The sequence below is a fragment of the Lates calcarifer genome, linkage group LG23 (assembly GCF_001640805.2).
Source record: "Lates calcarifer isolate ASB-BC8 linkage group LG23, TLL_Latcal_v3, whole genome shotgun sequence".
NCBI lineage: Eukaryota > Metazoa > Chordata > Actinopteri > Centropomidae > Lates > Lates calcarifer.
This window is the reverse complement of record NC_066855.1, coordinates 10,376,738-10,398,395: the sequence shown is the minus strand read 5'-3', so window position 1 is coordinate 10,398,395 and position 21,658 is coordinate 10,376,738. Positions and strand designations below refer to the sequence as shown.

The 21,658-nt window shown below is 42.8% G+C and overlaps 1 protein-coding gene and 1 long non-coding RNA gene across 2 annotated transcripts in view; one reads left to right on the top strand and one right to left on the bottom strand.

Moving 5' to 3' along the window:
• The window catches only part of LOC108898715 (dynamin-binding protein-like), a 44,116-nt gene extending 27,650 nt beyond the window's left edge, over positions 1-16,466 (top strand). Inside the window, 13 exon segments of the mRNA XM_018698714.2 lie at positions 8,470-8,684; positions 8,773-8,872; positions 9,281-9,428; positions 10,743-10,760; positions 11,836-12,035; positions 12,149-12,279; positions 12,395-12,499; positions 12,590-12,718; positions 12,838-13,173; positions 13,289-13,477; positions 13,588-13,786; positions 13,928-14,607; positions 15,326-16,466. Coding sequence (XP_018554230.1) covers positions 8,470-8,684; positions 8,773-8,872; positions 9,281-9,428; positions 10,743-10,760; positions 11,836-12,035; positions 12,149-12,279; positions 12,395-12,499; positions 12,590-12,718; positions 12,838-13,173; positions 13,289-13,477; positions 13,588-13,786; positions 13,928-14,607; positions 15,326-15,511 — 2,636 coding nt within the window. The 3' untranslated portion in view covers positions 15,512-16,466.
• LOC127139169 (uncharacterized) lies at positions 8,435-21,601 on the bottom strand. Its single transcript, XR_007809164.1, has 3 exons — positions 20,648-21,601; positions 14,530-14,581; positions 8,435-8,573 (listed from the first exon to the last, which is right to left on the bottom strand). It is a non-coding gene; the product is annotated as an uncharacterized LOC127139169 (long non-coding RNA).
• Between the last annotated feature and the right edge of the window lie 57 nt (positions 21,602-21,658).

The window sequence follows — 21,658 nt, the reverse complement described above, 5'->3', positions numbered from 1 at the left end:
AGCGGGACGGAGGTGGGGTGGGGTGGGGGGTTAGGAGTTAAGACAGGAAATCTTTGGACAAGATTTCAAATCGTCTGACAGCATTGCTCTTAAGACTTCTTATCTCAGTGCTGGCAAGTTAGCAAAAAAATGATTGAGCTCACCAGTCCAAAAGTCTGCATGAGTCACTGATAGTCACACTGATATGCTGCATATGCTTTTTCTTTTTGGTTCATCCTGAGTGCTCTTTATAGTTGTTTTGTAGCTAAATTATGTCATCGAAACCTCCTCCGTCATTTCTGGTTATCATGCAAGTGTCATCATTTATTATTACGATTTATTATTTTAATATTTCCAACTCCAGTGCAATGAATTCAATAACATTTCTATGCTTAATGTTGAGTTTCACAACAATTCTTGTCTTATCATAGTGGAAGAAGCTTCCAGGTGCTTCATAAGGAGTTTTTATTCCCTTCGTGTTAAGTGTTGTCTGAAATAGGAAATGTGTAGGTGCAGGTACACAGCACCTGCTGCACATTAGTATTCAAAACTCCTTCATGCTTCAGGTCCAGGTTAGAGGATGCTACTGGTACCTGCATGTGTAACAAACGGTGTTATCTGTACTTTTTCAGGTAGTGTGGGAAAACACTGACAACTGATCTTTGACCATGTTGACTGTCCCATCAGGACTAGTTTACTCTTGATAAGGCCACCTTCTGACAGCCACTTTATGTGACTGTCACTCCTCGTGAGTGCAAAACAGGCACGTTCAGTAGCAGTTAAACTCTGAGCGAGACTGAAATTACTGTTTGTACGACAGCAACCCTCTTCTGCTCTCTTGCTGCCTCTCAGATGAATGGGTTGTGGGGTTTTTGTTGTTGTTGTTGTGATTAATCTCCATTAACTCAGAGAGACACTGTCATTCCATCAGAGTTGTTTCCCCAGTGTTGTCAGTGAGTATTCGTCCATGACAAATGTCCGTTTGTCCTTGTTTGTGTGTTAATTTGTGGCGAAGGCTCCCACGCTTGTTATATTTGGTGTGTACAGGTTGTCACAGTGGTTACAGATGTTGATCTTGGATATAATGACATTAGCTTAGAGGACTAATTTATTTACATGGTCACACATGCAGTGATTATTTTACTGTCCTCTGTGGTTAAATGATAAAGACTCACTCTTGCAAATAAAGGCATCAGTGTCAAACAGAAAGCAGTATGAACAGAGCCACAGATTAGCCATGTCAGTGCAGTTTTTCTCTTAGATTTACGTGTTGTATTTCCAGTATTGGTTTCATCAGGAGATTCACCTCTGAGTCACCTCTGTCTTGTCCTGCAATAATACATTTAATGTGAGGTCGTATCTTGAAGAATATCAAGAAATAATCTGGTCACCTGGCCATTTTTGTGTGTAGACTGCAGTGCAAGGAACAGCATATGGCATTATATTGTTGTGGGAAAACTCACAAGGCCCCAAGGCAGAGCTTTGTCTTTACTTGTCCTACACTTTGCAACAGATGTAATCCTGAAAGTTCAGTCATCTCAAAATCTGAATCGCAGTTCTCACACACAGGTTTTACTGAAGAAATTTTCCCACACAGAGAAACAAGAGTACATAGTGTATACTGTAAACAAAATTGCCATATAAAGACAAATAAAGTGTAATATAATTGAGTGTTTTTCCTCAGCAGTTGGATCTATGACCATTTATGAATATTTTGAATAGTTTCTTATACTACACCGTTGAGCCCCTGTGTATCACTGAAGCACCCGTGAGACCCAATAGTCTCATCTTTTCCATTAGCTTGAAGACAGTGGAGCCTCTTTGGTTGAATAGGCCCCTGACTTAATGGTTTTGGTTCCTCCCTAAAGCTCTCTCTGCACATATGCAAAACTGATGGTCTCTTGAAGTAATTGGACGCTGTTCATTATAGAAATGAGACAAAATGAGAAATTCCAAGGAAACCAGAGATCACAAGGTTCATCTTATTTGCAATGCAACATTGTAGCAACTTGTTAATTAGATTTGAAGCCTTGTCTACCTGGAAACAAGAGGAGTAGTTTTTAATGCTACATGTATCAGTACACAGTGTTTTTATAATGACTTGTGTGGTTTGAATGGAGGCCGTAATTACCAGAAATACCCAACAATGGTACATAGAGGGTTACTGTGAGATTTTGCCAGGAGCAGGAATGTGACCTTTTGACATTTGACCCTAAAACAGATAAACAGGATGGTGTGTCACTGAATAAACTCCCCAGCGTCCCATTTTTTAAGGGATGTTCTACGTGATAGAACAGCGGGTGGTGCAAATCTGAACAAAAGCACAAGGATACAACCAAATAAAAGAGGAATTTATTTGGAGTTGAGGTTTACACCAACACTAGTGCTGCATTTCCCTCTAAAACACAAAGTTAATGTGTGAAAGTGCGCAGTTTTTTGCTTCTTTAACAGTCTGCTAATATTTACACTGCCTGTGCTGACATTGTTTTCTTTTGCCAGTTACCAGCGTCATGGATTTTTTTTTCTTTTCTTTAATGAATCCAGCATTAATTCAAGTCACAGCTTGTTGTAGGTTGTTAGGTAAATATTGTTGGTAGTGTTGGCATTTGTCAGAGTCTGGGAGCTTGTATGAACTTATTCTCATGTAGCTTCATGTCGCAGCTGAGCACACACACATACACATTCACACACAGATTTGCCCATGTGATAGTTTGAGCAAAGCCACTCCCTGCTCTCCAAAACTTGGCTTGATATGAGGAGGGCCCCCGCTATTCTTGTTGCCCTGGCGACTGTGCACTCTGCTGTGAACTTTGGAGCAGAAAACACACAGCAGTGATTGTGTGTGACCTTACAGCGCTCTGTGCAGGGCAAACTTTTGACTTTGCACGGCTATTAACATGGCATGTAGACCGTGAATTCATAGAAGCATTAGTTGAAAACTGGTTTTGCAACACATGTGCAACAAAGTAACAATCTTCAAAAGAGATTAATTTTATGAAGAGAAAAAAAGAATATTCTTGAGTTCACTTGGATGGTTTTGTAGTATTTAAATTTATATATGTTGTTGAAAATGTCCTTAAATGCAGGCTAATTTGGGAAGATTGATAGGTATGTGTTGAGTCCAAGCATCATCATTTTGATAGATCTCAGCTTGTCAGAGGAGGAGCCCAGTCAGGTGTCAGCAGACTGTGAAACATGAAACAGACCCATCTCAGAACTGGACCTGACTGGACTGGACCTCTCCACCTTAGCAAAACTTCCAGTAAATGTTAAAGTAGCTAAATGTGAGTTCATGTGTCACAGAAACAAAAAAAAAAGATCAGGTTAGATCAGGGAGGGAGTGTTAGAAATTAAAGGAGGCATAACAAGAGAGGTCAGTCTCCGATTTTCCACCACAAAAACGTCAGATCTGAAATATGAAACTGCAGTAAGATCAATAAGTCTCTTAACAAATGATAAACTAAACTCAGTATTTTCAGTAGCATCATATGATAGTTGAGGCATGAACATGAAGCACACAAACAATGTAACTTTAAAATAGGCCAAGAATCTAAACAGGTTTTTAATATGATGTGGATTCACACTTTAAAAAGTGACAAACTGAAGTACACTCAAACCAGATGCTATGCAGATAAATTTGGCTGAATCTGGAGCGTGCTGGTGATGCACACTATCCTCCCATAATGCAAAGTACAAAGGAAATGAAGGAGCTGCTCACAGCTGGAATAAATAAATAGATTGTGGGTGGTGGAAAAACAGCTCTAAAAATTTAGGGGAAAAACTATTAAGACTTAGGAAAAACATTTTGTTGTCTCCTTGTGAAGTTTCATTGGCAGTAGTTTTCTAAAGCTGCAGTTTGATCCACATCTGTCACATGTGTTGTATCATTTCTTGTTAGTATAAAATGTCAAAGTACATGGATATTTGTTTGTACTACCTACTAACACAGTATACTATAAGAGTTAGTATATAGTATAGATGTGAGACAATGTATGTTGAAGCAGGGAGCAGAGTCCAGCTCCAGGTTTTAACGTCTACCAGAGTGGTCATCCTCCCTGGTGTGTGTGTGTCTGTGTTTGTGTGTGTAATCATGGTGGGTTCCCATCCATTCTCATGGTAATTGGAGCTCTGGAATGGAGTTTTTGCAGCGGGACGCTCACAGTCCTCTATGCGGCTCAGGAGCTGGACTTCAGATTGACAATGGACTATCTTAGAATGGGTGGCGTTGTTTGAACCAACATGTGTGTGCGTGTTTGGGGAGGGGGTGTGTGCTTGTTTTTGAAGTGGTTTGAAGAAAGTTGCGAGCAGCAGGTGGGTGACGCCTCATCATCTTCTCCTTTCTCCACTTCACTCTCCTTCATGTCTGTGTAGAGGGCAGAAACTGCATTGGAGGAAATGTCTCTGTGAATTTTAGGGAAAATGTTTCTTATAATGTTTGTTTTGTGTTTTTACAGCTGAGATTTAAGGAGATTTGATAAGGGACTGTACTAACACTCCAGTCACAATCTCACTAATCTTTGAGACCTTTTGTTTTTTCTGGCTGAGCAGTCATTTGTTTGCTCTGATATCCACTCCTTTGCTTCTGTTAAACCTTTGGTGACCTGTGCTAATATATCAGCTGTGACTCTGACTGTAGTCACACTGGGTGTCTGAAGATAGAGGGTGTAGTGTGTAGTTAGAGATGATGTCCAGCTTGCGTCATTTTATATTGCAATTAAGAACACTCCCTGTTGTGACAGACCCAGATATCCAGTCTGCTGTGTATTTTTAACTCTCAGCTTAGTGTCAAACATGATTCATAAGGTGAAGGGATGAGAATAAGGAACTGGTTCCAACTTGAATCCATTTCTAAATTGTCTGATTTCCTGTTAAGTGTTAAGGTTTCTGTTCCAAGGAAAATGGATTTAAAAAAAAAACCAACAAAAAACGACTGATTCCAGGTTTTTCTCTGCGGAGATATCCAGATGACTCAGACTCTCTGACTCTGCTTTTTTAAAAACAGGCCCCTGCTCCACTCTGCAGTATTGATTTCACCTGTTGAGGCCTCTGCATTACACTGACTTAAAGCTGGGAGTTTGTGTTCAAAATGAAACTTGGATACAGGAAAAAGAAAAGATATTCAGTGTTCTGCTGTTCTACATTTGTATATGCTGTGGTGTTCTTGTCAGCAATGCAGGTTTTGCTCGACTGAAAGCAATAAAACCAAAAACAATGGAATGGAATCAGAAGTAATAAAATGCTTTTTAAGTTTTTGTCCATATTACGGTTGGGAAGGGAGAAAAGACACTGAGTGAAGTGAGGGAATCAATTGAGTACAGTTCCCCTGCCTTCATTAACCCATATAATCCCTGTATATTTCAAGAGGTTACACAGGCAGCCTCTTTGTTTTATTTCCCCAAACTCTAATACGTGTAACCAGGTCAGTGTTTGAATGTATCTCATTTATCAACCCCCTGCAGAGTCATGGCCCCTCTCTCCCCTTGTCTAGAGGTTTTCGATGCATAATGAGTCGATCGTATGATCACTAACTTCTCTCATGTAGCTCTAATTCTTCATGTGTGTGTCTGAGCATGCTGTATACACCTAAAGCTTACTGTATTCTGCGCAAGGCCCACACACAACATACACACCCATGCCTATACAAACCCTGCTGAATGTTTTTATACTGAGGTGAGACTACAAGAACAGTGCTGTCATTTTTTCACCAGTAAATGTGATAAATTGCTTTAATTTGAATGATAGAATGAATGATAATTTCATAGCATACCATGTCCTCTATTAATCACCAAATTGCAGATTCTGATGAGCAGTCAACAGGTGTTAAAACTCAAACCCCACCTGTACAGTAATGTAGAAACAGCTGACTGAAATCTAGTGCAACTGTATGAAAACTGATAGACTTGACAGGAAAATAAGCTGCTCTCAGTTCAGCTCAGTGATTTTCTGCCTTAGAGACTGAACCAAGACCCATTCCCAACTGTTGGTAACAATTATCCATGTTTTTACTGTGAATAATGATTCAGAGAACACTGATTGATAGGAGATGTACAAAATAACTAGTAAACTCTGACTAGTTGCTGGCTTCATACCATGATGAGGTTTTCAACAGCAGGTTGTTGTTTGTACTGAGTGATTAGTCTCTGCTTGCTGTGTGATTCAGAGTGATTGTTATAAGGGTGTTGGCTTGCTACTGACTGGGTACCACCTGACTTTATGTATGGGCACCTGTGATTTTGTGTTTGGTGATTTATAGAATGTATTTCTTTCAAAGTTAGTTGTCAGATTGAGATATTTTGGAATAAATTCTCAATCAGCTAAGTAATGAATAGTGTTTTGGCTTTACATTAGATTGTAAATGAATGAAGTGGAATGCACTTTAACTATTTCAGGCTTCATGTTGTGCGTGTGTGTGTGCAGTCATGCAAACAAGTGCCCCATGCCTGTACTCTCTTTATAATACTTAACAGAACAAAGAAAAGTGGAATTCCACAGAAGTGGGTCATAATGTGCACATGCAGCTCTACAGGTTGGTTATGATGGAAATGGCCGTGCATTTAACCATGTGAAGTGGAGCATATGATGTGGTTGTGTTTGTGTGAGTGTGTATATGTGTGTGCGGAGGATCAAACGTGGGAATGAGCCGATTAATTCCAATTAAATTCAGAGTCCTTTGTTTTCAGCCTCTCTGTTTGTATTGTGTTGCTGTCTGACTTTTCAGACCCATTAGCGAAACTACTTTCTCACTAGAGGAGAAATGCTCGAGTGTTCTGGACAGTTGGCAGAGTGTTAGCAGTGGTGGATGCTGCAGGGATACGCGGCGTGAGCGATGAGAAAAGCTCCTTTTGAGTTGAGCTTTAGCCAAGTCACGTGAAGAGAGGGAGAGAGAGGAGAGAGAGGTCAGGGTGGGAGGGAGACAAAAGGCAGGCGGCCAAGGATCAAAAACACACACAAAATGCATTTTGAAAATTTTGTCTAAAAATGTGCTTTTGATTCTTTCTCAATATTCCCTAAAGAAATTGGTATTTTATTTAAATTATTAGCTGTAACACTTGGGGGATTACGACTTTTGTGTGATTTGAACAGCAAAACCATAAGGTTGTAGCGGTCTGGTTGTGTGTGCCTGTGTGTGTATGTGGCATATAAGTCTTTGCATGGGGTAAAATGAGGGTAAGCAGAGATAACTTCATTAGCCTCTGACAGCATCTGTTCGGTGGTGACGCCACCTTTATCCATCAATACATCGCAGCATATGTTCAATCTTAACTTTTCTGAGATATTAAAGATCCCTGTACTGAAACATACACAGCCTCTCACCACAGCAGTGCTTCCTCTCCATAGATCTAATTGTGGCATCTCCTCAAAATATAGAACCTACAGTAACATTATCTGTGTTTCTTGTGTGTGCAGGTGTTTCTGCTGCTACTGTCCAGCACCTGCCAACCTCACAAATCACCCAAGATCCTATTGTGCTCACTGAGTACTAAAAGATACAGTAGCAGTACATAGAAATACTGTATGTTCTAATAGTCAGCATGTAGACTGTTACAATACAGTACAGACAGTACAGTTAATGATCACCATAGCATTTTTACATATAATTAATGATATTATTAAAATTAATACATGCAGTGATTTAGTCTACTTAATGAATACCTCTACTTTTGATGCTTTGAGCAATTTTCTCCTAATACTTTTGTTGTATTTCTACCACAAATAGTACAAGTAGTACTCTAAGGATTTTGAATACTTCTCCCACCACAGATGTTAAAAATGTACAAATACACACAGCAGATGTACAATGTCCTACAGTGTGTCACAGACGCACACACATACACACAGGTCCTGTTTCTCTGCCATCACTCTCTCCAGCACCGTTATCTCTCCTCCCTCAGTCCCTCTCTAACTGCCTCTTCTTTAATGTCTGCCCGGGTCCCCCGAGAGCCTGTATGTCTGTAGTTGCTGTCACAGGCCATTGTGCCACACACAAAGAGCCTGAGTCCACTCCAGTTTTGGCTCCATTCACGAAAATCAGCAGTGCGTGAACCAGGCTCTCCCTCCAGTCCGAGAGACCCCCAGAGATCAGCCCCGTGCGAGTGATAGCGAGACATTGATCAAAAGCTAGTCAGACAAGACGAAAAGTAAAGGGCGGAGCGGGTTGGTGGGTGGGCAGGAGTATGTTTGGTTTCCATGAATGAGGACATGGGCTGGGAAAGTTTTTTCTTTGCTCTTTTCCTATCTAGACTGAAAATAATCCTTTTCTGACACTTTCTGCTGCGACAAGCTTGTGTTCACGCTGGTTTAATGGCAGTTAATCACCAGAAATTAATACATCCACCAGAGGAATTCATATATTTGTCACTCATTAATCCAAAATATTATGAGGCACTATATTTGAAAACAGGGTTTAATATGTCTTCATAAAAGAGGAGTAGCTGTCATTTGACTTTAGCTGAAGCTGAATCTGTCTCCTCTCCTCTTCTGTCTTTCCAGAGATGACGCTCCTGTCGTCCCAACCCAAACCACTTGACTCTGCCCCGGCCTCGGACTCGACCCCCGCCACCAGCACGGACACCGAGGACCCGGAGCTGAGGATGCTGGAGAAGAGGTCAAAGGTCATTGAGGAGCTGCTGCAGACGGAGAAGGACTACATCAAAGACCTGCAGATGTGTGTCAAGGAAATCATTGAGCCGCTGCGGAAGAAACAGGTAAAAAAGCAGAAGGTCTGAAGCACTAGAGAATGTTGTTCTTAATAAGCTCTACAGGACTAACGCCTTCTATCTGCCTTTCCTGAAGGTAAAGAACGTGGACTTTGACGGGCTCTTTGGAAACATCAACTCTGTGATTGACTTGTCGCAGCGGCTGTTTGACACACTGCATGAGACAGACTCTATTGGTAAGGACAGTTTTTAAAAGACGCGTGTCATTTGAAGTTATTGTTTTACCAACAGTCCAATCTGATGGCTGCTCTGTGCTTTATTCATGTTTCAACCATAAACTGTCACCTGATCAGATTTTATTGGCTGAAAAAGACTTTGAACGCATTTTGAAAACCACTACCGTTAGAGGAAGTAAAGTGCAGGATGACAGTGTGAAGTAATGTTTAATTACTTGATGGTTTATGGCTGTGTTTATAAGAGAGGTGGAAAAACTTATCAATAATCACAGTCTTCTCGCCCCCAAACACTTCAGATTTCTGTCTTTATTGACCGTTTTTTGTATGTAATTTGTTGTATTAGTAAAACATATCATCTTTTGTCCTTTCCTGTTTGAATGAACACATGGCCTTCATGTTTCCCCTCAGGAAAGGTATTTCTGGACTTCAAGACCGAGCTGGAGGAGGTGTACAAGATCTACTGCCAGAACCATGACGATGCCATCTCTCTGCTGGAGAGCTACGAGAAAGACGAAAACATCCAGCGCCACGTGTTGGAGTGTCTCGACAGACTGAGGTGAGTCACCGAGAGGAGGGAAAAAAAAAAGTCTGAGAAGTTTCACTCGCTAGTTTTACTTCTAGGTTTGACCTTTGTGTTTGACTTTAAAAAACCTTTTGCATGTGAGTGACCAAAAATGTGCACGTTGGCGTGTGTATAGGCATGAAAACAAAGCAAGAGTGGCCACTAATACAAAGTTTAAGTAAAACATTAACAGTAAAAGACTCATTAATCATGTATTGTTTAAGATTACTTATTATTATTATTATTATAAGTGAAAAAGCAAAGGGAAGTGTACTCTTTCAAAATGTAATTGAGTTAGACAAGTTGGATTTTGGTTTTTAATAATAATTTTAAGATATGTGGATTTTCTATCCTGCCAGTTTATGTTTTGGAAAAGTCATGTTTTTATGGTGTTCAGGGCTACTGCGGGGTTTCCTGTCAGCAGATACTCACATAGAATTAATTTATGATTGTTTTTTTTGTTTTTTTTTAGCAGACTTTGACCTTTAATGTGTTGGCAAGTTATGAGGAAACTACAGTCACAGTAAATCTTTAAACAGAAGAAATAGTAGAAATAGTCTCCTGCGCTGTACATACTCCATCTCACATTGTTCCTATGGTCCTCAGTAATGTGGAGCAGTTAAAGAATGCACCCTACCTGGTTTCACCTGTTCAGTTTCACCATCAGTGACTCAGACATTTGACACTTGACAGCTGTAAAATATAGTCACCAATCCATGTTTGAAGATAAACACAGGTTTGTGAGAGCAGAAGCTTTAGACAAAAAAGGGCGGTGGTTCCAAGAACTAATCTGCATAAACAAAAGGAAATAAACAATGTATAGCCTGAAGAAGTGTGGATACTGACAATCCCTTGTTGTTTTTTTACATTTATTTACCCAGGAAGGTCCCATCGCGATACAGTATCTCTTCTGCTCAGAGGTCCTAGTCCTGGTCCTGTTTTTCTTTTGAAATACAGTTTTCTGGTAATTTTGTAAGTTGGCAGCCTCATTAGGGTGATAAAAGTCTTTTCTAAAGTGTGTGTGGCGCAACCTATTCAGCTTTGTAAAGGTCATGTGTGCTGCCACCTTCTAGAAACTACATGTTTTACTGCCACTCTGGGCTTCTGCCCAGGTTTAAGAGAGGATTCTCAAAATGAAACCGTAACAACCACAAGTATAGTTGGCGTGACTTTGCAAAGTCCAAGTGAAATTCTTTGATCATGGAAACATGTCCTGTAGAAGATTTCATGAAAGTTGTCATCAGGTCATGGGCTTATAAATCCTGTCTTTGTTATCTTTCTATCTCTTTCCATTCTTCCCCTCAACAGAGCCATTTATCGAGACTGGTAAGTCTCCATAAAGAGCATGAGAATCATCTTGACCGCATGCCTTTTTACTCACTAACCCCCCTGGAAATGACCTCTGTGTGTGTGTGTGCATGTGTTTACCACGTGTGATAGCTAAAAATCAAAGATGAGACTTTAAAAAGATTGGCAGTGGTCTTCATCAGGCCACTTCATTTTCCTTCCCTGGACTGAGACAGACTCATATTCATACTCTGTCGTTTCTGTTTGCATGTGCATGTGTGTATTGTGTTGTGTTGTTGTGAAGAGAAATATTCAACATGTCCACGACCCCTCCTTCTCCCTTCTTAAATGGATAAGGAAAGTATTTGTTGATCCTGGGAAACACATTTAATGCCATCTACTGGACAAAAACAGCAACAGCGAGTTACAGCAGCAGGTGTAGTCAATATTCCCAACATGTTTGTCCTTGTCAGATCTTTTCTCATTTTTATGAGATTGTTGTAACATGAAGGTCTGAAACTTCTCTTTGTAAAGAACAGATTATGATATTTTTTTATTTATTGCAGCTGCTTGTTTGCTGGTTTGGAGAAAAACTGGTCAATCCACTTCAATCCACCATAAACATGTAATTGCACTTGCTTTATCTCCACTGACTGAGAGTAAAATATGTGTATTGACATGTCTTATTGTTCAGAAGTAAAAATGGCTTTTCGTTAAATTGGAAACCATAAATCAAATACCAGTTTTTGGAACATTTCCTAAATGCAGTCACTCAGGTGTGAGCTGTTTGTCCTCTAGAATGCATTAAAACTAAGCAAATAAATATTGTTTAACATATTGTGCCTTCCCTGTTCTTCTATGTCTCCCAAAAACTGTATTTGTCATCATCAGAATATTCATGTATGCATATGTGATGATGTAGCATATCATTGGATCATACAGTAGAATCCACATGATACAAAGACATGTGTTAGAGGAACATGGGAAGAAACATTTCTTGTCATTAGGCGTAACTGTGACTGTGATACTGAGAGTGTGAGAGTCTCTCATATGTCACACAGTCTCATTTTTTCTCTCAACCAAACACTATCTGCCGTGTCCAACTCTTTTTCAGGGGTAAAACGAATTACATCAACCTCGGCTCTTTCCTGATCAAGCCGGTGCAGCGGGTGATGCGTTACCCGCTGCTGCTGATGGAGCTGCTGGGGGCCACGCCCGAGAGCCACCACGACCGGCCCCAGCTGACTGAGGCTCTGCAGGCTGTCAAGGAGATCAACGTAAACATCAACGAATACAAGCGCAGGAAGGACCTCGGTAAATATCTGATCAGATCAAGTCACATGTAGTTCTGAGGGTCTCAGTGTTAGGATTTTTTAAGCACAAAGACTGAGTCTCTGGTCTCAAGTTTTCCCCTCTGCTGTCCACAGTGGTGAAGTACAGGAAAGGGGACGAGGACACGTTCATCGACAAGATCTCCAAGCTGAGCATGCACTCCATTATCAAAAAATCCAACCGGGTCAGCAGCCACCTCAAGCACCTCACAGGAATTTCACCCCAGGTACATCACTGCTCTGAGCTAAGCTCTTAACCTGAATGAACACTCACACTGAGGTTAAGGGAAGGCTGTCTGTCGGTTCTAACCTCTTTGTCTTTGTCTTCTGTCTTTTTCCCAGATTAAAGATGAAGCGTTTGATGAGGCTGAGAAGAAATTCAGACTGCAGGAGAGACTCATCAAATCTTTTATCAGGAACATTTCCTTGTACCTGCAACATATCAGGGTATGTACCATAATCACAGAAAAACTTCTTATTAAATATTTTGTTATATTGTATTTTTGGATTGTAACTGTGAAAATATAATCTCCTCAGGAATCCGCATCCGTGAAGGTCTTGGCAGCCATCAGTTTCTGTGACATCTACACAGAGCGCAGTATGCTAGACCCTGAGCGCTTCCAGAGAGCTCACCGCTGCATCAGTGACAAGCAGTTCACACAATTTGTAAGTCCCGTTCTTCTTCTCCTCACTGAGTTGCTGTAAAAGTGCTTCAGGAATGACCTCTCATCACATCAAACTATCTGCCAACCCTCTCCCTTTCCCTCCTCTCATCTCCTGAGTAGAAGGAGCGCACAGAGACCTTAGTCATCAACCCACTCACCCAGCTGCTCCTCATGTTCGCCGGGCCGCACAAACTCATCCAAAAGCGTTTCGACAAGCTGCTGGACTACGACAACTGCAAGGAGCGAGCTGACCGCCTCAAGGACCGCCGTGTCCAGGAGGAGCTGCAGGTGGCGCGCAACAACTACGAGGCGCTGAACGCCCAGCTTCTCGACGAGCTCCCCAAGTTCCACAGTGCAGCGGAGGAGCTGTTTACGGGTTGCGTGACAGCCTTCGCTCAAGCGCAGAAGGATTTCATGAAGACAACGCTGGGAGAGCTGAAGCCCCTCCTACAGGTTGTGAGTGTGTCTTCGTTTATGTGGGTTTTAAAGTTAGTGGGTGACTAAAACCTGACGTTTTGTACTCCATATTCTGCTATTAATACAGACCATTTTTCTTTACCCGAATCTCCAGTTTTCCAGCAAAGTCAGCACGGAGGGCAACCTCATCGCACAGTTCCAAGAAGAGTACGGCCGAGTTCTCCAACTTCTACAGAGCTTTAGCTTCTGCCCGGAGAACCTGCCTCCAGCCACCACCACAAAAAAGCCCTTTGAGAGGAAGACTCTGGAAAAGCAGACGTCTAAAAAGCAACTGCAGGGACCTGTGAGTTGAACGCTCAACCCTTTTATTCCATATGATATTTTTGATAATGTGCAAGGAGTTTCACTGATGCAGCATGATCTAACCATGAATCTTTTCCCTGTTGCTTTCAGCCAAACTGCGTCGTGCAGACAGAGGAGCACCGTGCAGGACTTCTGGTACGCTACGGCCCTGAGAAACTTTTCCAGGCTGAGAGGAACTTTAATGCTGCCCAGGATCTGGATGTGTCTATACAAGAGGGAGACCTTGTGGGTGTGATCAAGCAGCAGGACCCTATGGGTAGCCACAACCGCTGGCTAATTGATAATGGAGGTAGGTAATTTGTACTGTTAAGACAGGAGTTAAATATATATAATCAATCAACCACGTTTTTATATCTGAGCCTCCAAAGGTAGGAATAAATGGTGCAGCAATAAAAATACCATGTCTTCTCTTGCTTTTCTTGTTTTGCAGTCACTAAGGGTTTTGTCTACAGCTCCTTCCTCAAACCTTACAACCCGCGCAGAAGCCAGTCGGACGTGTCCATCGAGAGCCAGTCATCCAATGAGTCAGGCTATGGCGGTTCCTCCCCTGTTTTCTCCCGCCAGAACAGCAACAGCACGCTGACCTTTAATCAGGAAACAGCCACCGTCAGCTTTTCCACATCGCAGGCCCAGAATCATTCGTCGCCACACCCGTCGCTGGACTCTGCATCGTCTCGTAGGAGTCACCACAGAGATGTGCCCAACCCCGACTCTGCCAGTCAAAGCAACTCCATAAACTCCTCGCCCCGAAATCCCTCGAACCGAAGGGAATATTCAGACCAAACGCACCGAAACTCCCCCAGACACAGAGATGCAGAGCCTTCGTACCAGCACTCAGGCAATCACAGAGACTCGTATGATACAAGTTACGCAAGTTCGAGCAGCCACAGAGAAACGTCGGACCTCTCAGAGACAGACTCTTCTTCTTCACACAGAAACAATCACTCACAACGGTATGGACACACAGACAAATCCTATAGTTCATACCAGTGGAGAAATGGAGAGAATTGTGGCCAAAAGAAGTCTGCTTACCCCAGAGATGAGTACATCGAGCCGGAGCCAGAGCCTGAGCCAGAACCAGAACCTGAGAGTGAATTAGACGGTCATCAGGTGAGATTTAATTTGACTACTTAGATGTATTGTGTGTTTATAATATGATATTTACCAGACCAAAAGTTATATCTGAAAAAAAAATCTGATAAACTATACACTGTGCATTAATATAACTATTAGCGGTAAAATAAATTAAAGCTGCAATAATCAGTATTTTTATTTAAACAAAAAACTTACTAAGTACAACACAAATGGGGTCACTCATAGTAATGAATCCACAGAGAAATTACCATTTGACTCTATGGTGCACTTTAGCTTCCCTTAGCTCCTTGCTTTTGTTTTTACAGCCTGCAGCTTTAATGTTTGTTCTCACTGCTATGATTAAAGTTGTTTCCAGCAAAATCAGGCAACTGTTTTCAGTGAGAACTAAACCTACTGTACGCTACCTCCCTAGCACCAAAAGCCTCAGACAAAATTAGCCACTAGCATGTGAACATAGTGGAACATTTAGCAGCTAAAGCGCTAATGTTTTAGGAGATGGTGGAGACCAAAACAGAGCTAAAATGAGAGTGAAGAAAATAAATTTGTTCGTTGACCAGAAACACAACTCCAAATTAATGCTAATGCTGCACTGATGTTTAAAACCAACTGCTTATTGCTAACAGGTTAGCTATGACAACAGTATTGTTATTAATAGTCAGTCTTGTAGAAAAAAATAATATCATTTCTAAACACAAACTAAGGAAGATATTGTTTTGTTTTTGTTTTTTTTCAGATTTATTATGCTCTCTACTCTTTCAATGCCCGTTGTCCCAACGAACTGAGCATCTCAGCCAATCAGCGGCTGCGGATACTGGAGTTCCAGGACATGAACGGCAACAGCGAATGGTGGCTGGGGGAGGCGGGAGGCCGACGCGGCTATGTGCCTTCCAACTATATCCGCAAATCAGAATATACATGAACAAGTTTTATCATGCGGATGATACCAGAGACTGCACTTCGAGAGAGTTCCTTAAGGAATGCTCACTCTGCAAGCAGACAGAACAAAAAGACAAACAAGCATGTTTGCGCTGTGATTTTTTTTGACCCGTTGTCATGGAGTTTGATAGTAGGACTGACTTGCTGCTGACTCTGCTCCTGAAAGTTAGCATTATATGCCTATATTTATAGACTTTTAATTTTTTTTTTTTTACTTACTGGAAATTGCTCCCTACCCCCTCTCATTTCCAGTGAAAAACCTGTGAATTGCACCAGATTTCTGCCATATACTCTGGAGCTGAAGACAATGAATTGTATGTTTAAGAGAGCGTTTAAGGTTAGCACATTGGGAGATTGTGATGAAAATGTGAAGGTTTTGGGTTAAGACTGCTTCCTGTAAGCAAACACCCAGTGACATGCACACAGACTGACCTAAACACTGTGTTAGTGACTTTTTTCCTTAATGTGGTTTATTACATCACTAGAATGATGCATGAATATTAGATGCATTTACACCATACTTTTCAACAATCAAAGTTTGTGGCACTTAATGATGATTATCCACTGGTTGCAAGTTTGAAGTGTCTGGAGCAATCAACAAGAATTTGGAGTGTTGTTGAAATTAATATTGATTATCTGAATTAAGGATGGCAATTGAATGGCATATGAAATACAGTTTACAGGTACTTCCCTTGTACTTTTTGAATACATTTTTTTAACTGGGTTGACACTGTGTAAACAGGTGGTGACCCATTTTACCTGTAAGAGGAGGTTAACCAACTGGGAGAGAGAGAGACTGTGGTCTAATCTTAGCTATGATTTCGCCACATGCTCCCCATGTACATTATATATAGTGCTGTACAGTGAAAATATACTATTGCACCCACTGTAAATTGATCACTGTTTGAATAAAAAACAGCTCAGCTGACGAATATTGACAGTGTTTGAACTAAGTTTTTGTTGCCTTGTTTATCCTCTATAATATGAAAGCTAAGTGTTGGCACATTGAATTAACGACATCAGTATGTTTTAGAGATTCCCACCAGCGCCTGAACTCACCACATACAGACTTTTCAAATCAATACTGTGGGTCAGAATCCGTTTCCCCTCCCTCTCTCGTTACGCACAACCAAAATTACAGGGTAGTAGCCCTAAATCCATGGTGTGACTATACAGAAAAACAACCTAGGTGTGTGTGCGACTATCAGAATGGACTATTAACCATATATATGTAATTTTAAGAGGAAGTATCTATCAGAATGGACTACTCCTTCCGGACTCTGAGATAAGCAGGAAAACATCTAGTGAGAGACAACATTCAAACATGAACTATAGTGGCAACATTTCTGACACCAGACACACATCTCACTGGATGAAACTGAATGTTATTATTTGATTATTGACCGTACTCCGGCCAGATGTTACCAGGGAAACGGACTGGTGAGAGCTGAGTAGTGGTGACGTCACATATAAAATCATCCCATTTTTTTCTGACGTCACGCGTGATGTCACCAGTTCACACTAATCCGAGGTTGTAAACAGGACCTCTCTGCTGCGTTTAGTTTGTCCATTCTCCTCTCAGAGGAGACTCGGGGTGACTGGCGGCCGGACGCCGGGGTCTCGGCTGCAGTGCGCGTAGCCCTAGACCCCGAGTCGGTGCTTGAGATTCGCACTGAGCTTCAAGCTCCTTGCGCCCATCTCATGCATGGATGTATACATGGACCGATGTATACATCCATGTAGCAGACCATGGCGGGTACATCCATCCAATGTACTTTCCATGGTCTCACCCGGCTCGCCTTTGCGCGTCTGTTATACAGATGCGATCCGAGCTGCCAAGCCTAGAGGCCCGGGTGCCTAGAGTCCCACTGGTAGGGAAGTGGACCCGCGGACTGACTGTCTGACAGTCGGTCCGTTGAGGGGGGAGGGGTCTCTCCCCCTCTCTCCCCCCTCTCTCTCCCTCCACACACATACACCAAAATAACAGGCTTTTGCTGTTTTCATAAAAACAGTATTTCAGCGACGCCGACATACCGTTCATTTTACACTAACGTTATGGCAGTCATCTGTAGTTTGTAGTAACGCACAAATGCCAGTAGATGGCAGTAGCATACGGTATACCGTAAATGTTGACTTTCTATAATGGCTCTGCAGCATCAGAGAGGAATTATCTGTCTCAATGGACTAATATTTGTATATGAAGTTAGAAGTAGGGTGGCACAATCTGTCAGAGAGGAAGTATCTATCAGAACGGACTACTCCTTCCGGACTCTGAGATAAGCAGGAAAACATCTAGTGAGAGACAACATTCAAACATGAACTATAGTGGCAACATTTCTGACACCAGACACACATCTCACTGGATGAAACTGAATGTTATTATTTGATTATTGACCGTACTCCGGCCAGATGTTACCAGGGAAACGGACTGGTGAGAGCTGAGTAGTGGTGACGTCACATATAAAATCATCCCATTTTTTTCTGACGTCACGCGTGATGTCACCAGTTCACACTAATCCGAGGTTGTAAACAGGACCTCTCTGCTGCGTTTAGTTTGTCCATTCTCCTCTCAGAGGAGACTCGGGGTGACTGGCGGCCGGACGCCGGGGTCTCGGCTGCAGTGCGCGTAGCCCTAGACCCCGAGTCGGTGCTTGAGATTCGCACTGAGCTTCAAGCTCCTTGCGCCCATCTCATGCATGGATGTATACATGGACCGATGTATACATCCATGTAGCAGACCATGGCGGGTACATCCATCCAATGTACTTTCCATGGTCTCACCCGGCTCGCCTTTGCGCGTCTGTTATACAGATGCGATCCGAGCTGCCAAGCCTAGAGGCCCGGGTGCCTAGAGTCCCACTGGTAGGGAAGTGGACCCGCGGACTGACTGTCTGACAGTCGGTCCGTTGAGGGGGGAGGGGTCTCTCCCCCTCTCTCCCCCCTCTCTCTCCCTCCACACACATACACCAAAATAACAGGCTTTTGCTGTTTTCATAAAAACAGTAGCAACTATAAGTTTCAGCGACGCCGACATACCGTTCATTTTACACTAACGTTATGGCAGTCATCTGTAGTTTGTAGTAACGCACAAATGCCAGTAGATGGCAGTAGCATACGGTATACCGTAAATGTTGACTTTCTATAATGGCTCTGCTGCATCAGAGAGGAATTATCTGTCTCAATGGACTAATATTTGTATATGAAGTTAGAAGTAGGGTGGCACAATCTGTCAGAGAGGAAGTATCTATCAGAATGGACTACTCCTTCCGGACTCTGAGATAAGCAGGAAAACATCTAGTGAGAGACAACATTCAAACATGAACTATAGTGGCAACATTTCTGACACCAGACACACATCTCACTGGATGAAACTGAATGTTATTATTTGATTATTGACCGTACTCCGGCCAGATGTTACCAGGGAAACGGACTGGTGAGAGCTGAGTAGTGGTGACGTCACATATAAAATCATCCCATTTTTTTCTGACGTCACGCGTGATGTCACCAGTTCACACTAATCCGAGGTTGTAAACAGGACCTCTCTGCTGCGTTTAGTTTGTCCATTCTCCTCTCAGAGGAGACTCGGGGTGACTGGCGGCCGGACGCCGGGGTCTCGGCTGCAGTGCGCGTAGCCCTAGACCCCGAGTCGGTGCTTGAGATCCGTACTGAGCTTCAAGCTCCTTGCGCCCATCTCATGCATGGATGTATACATGGACCGATGTATACATCCATGTAGCAGACCATGGCGTGTACATCCATCAAATGTACTTTCCATGGTCTCACGCCCGGCTCGCCTTTGCGCGTCTGTTATACAGATGCGATCCGAGCTGCCAAGCCTAGAGGCCCGGGTGCCTAGAGTCCCACTGGTAGGGAAGTGGACCCGCGGACTGACTGTCTGACAGTCGGTCCGTTGAGGGGGGAGGGGTCTCTCCCCCTCTCTCCCCCTCTCTCCCCCTCTCTCTCCCTCCACACACATACACCAAAATAACAGGCTTTTGCTGTTTTCATAAAAACAGTATTTCAGCGACGCCGACATACCGTTCATTTTACACTAACGTTATGGCAGTCATCTGTAGTTTGTAGTAACGCACAAATGCCAGTAGATGGCAGTAGCATACGGTATACCGTAAATGTTGACTTTCTATAATGGCTCTGCAGCATCAGAGAGGAATTATCTGTCTCAATGGACTAATATTTGTATATGAAGTTAGAAGTAGGGTGGCACAATCTGTCAGAGAGGAAGTATCTATCAGAATGGACTACTCCTTCCGGACTCTGAGATAAGCAGGAAAACATCTAGTGAGAGACAACATTCAAACATGAACTATAGTGGCAACATTTCTGACACCAGACACACATCTCACTGGATGAAACTGAATGTTATTATTTGATTATTGACCGTACTCCGGCCAGATGTTACCAGGGAAACGAACTGGTGAGAGCTGAGTAGTGGTGACGTCACATATAAAATCATCCCATTTTTTTCTGACGTCACGCGTGATGTCACCAGTTCACACTAATCCGAGGTTGTAAACAGGACCTCTCTGCTGCGTTTAGTTTGTCCATTCTCCTCTCAGAGGAGACTCGGGGTGACTGGCGGCCGGACGCCGGGGTCTCGGCTGCAGTGCGCGTAGCCCTAGACCCCGAGTCGGTGCTTGAGATTCGCACTGAGCTTCAAGCTCCTTGCGCCCATCTCATGCATGGATGTATACATGGACCGATGTATACATCCATGTAGCAGACCATGGCGGGTACATCCATCCAATGTACTTTCCATGGTCTCACCCGGCTCGCCTTTGCGCGTCTGTTATACAGATGCGATCCGAGCTGCCAAGCCTAGAGGCCCGGGTGCCTAGAGTCCCACTGGTAGGGAAGTGGACCCGCGGACAGACTGTCTGACAGTCGGTCCGTTGAGGGGGGAGGGGTCTCTCCCCCTCTCTCCCCCCTCTCTCTCCCTCCACACACATACACCAAAATAACAGGCTTTTGCTGTTTTCATAAAAACAGTAGCAACTATAAGTTTCAGCGACGCCGACATACCGTTCATTTTACACTAACGTTATGGAAACAAACAATGAAGGTGTGTGTGTGTGTGTGTGTGTGTGTGTGTATGTTTTACCTTAGCCGGTGTCCAGTTCAAGTAGGTCCAACACTGACAGAACAACTAGTAGCTTAAACACAGACGTACTCACAGAACTAATACCCGGAAATACAAAACGACTGTCTTAGTTTAAAGCTCACACCAAATCACAATCAAACCGACTGACAGGTGCGCTGCACATTTAAACCAGGTGCTGTGGATTGCAGTGGCAGCGGGATTGGAGCACGTGACTCAGGTGCCAGTCCAATCATTCGCGGAGGCAGACCAGGAACAGGGGCGGCAGAGAGGCGGGGCGTGGAGTGGGATTTGGTCGTTCTTGGCCGAGAGCCTACACACTTCGGCTGCATACTGAATTAAACAAATTCAAAAGTCATAGTATTATAAACTCTTTTGCAGTGTGTCTGGCATAATCCTGTCACCCACAGTGGCCTATGTTGCATTTCAGTGTCTCAGGAGGAGCACCATTGAATAAGCCTGCCAAAAATGATTATGTAACTACACCTCAGTACGTGCAGAGTAAAAGTTTGTTTACAAAGTTTAAAGTCTGAATTGACAAGCTTTGCATTTAAGTAAATAAGATAAGGTTAAATACATGAAACCATGGCACATAATCAATGCAGCTGGCTAAAGATTGACAAGTATGCGGGGTGAGTGGGATACAGAGGAGGTTTGGGGTATTTAAGTCAAACACTGGATCTTCAGTCCTTTACACTGGGAGAGTTACATTCAGCACCATGCTGGCTGCAGGGGTCCTGCTCATAAGCCTGAGCGTACTAACTGTTCACGGACATGACCCGACTGTAAGTTTCTTTCTATAATATCTTTACCAGTAAATCAGGGTGATTCTTGTCATGGTGAGGTGATCAAGTTTGAGTCGTTTGGATGAGAGAGTTTCTGATCTGTTCTCTACTGTGGTTTGTCATTTCAGCTGGATGTCATGTGTAAGAATCCTTTCCACAGTTGGTCTGTATGGTGACACACTTTGATTTATGTTTCCGAGCAACATTACAGATAAAAACTGTGTTTCAG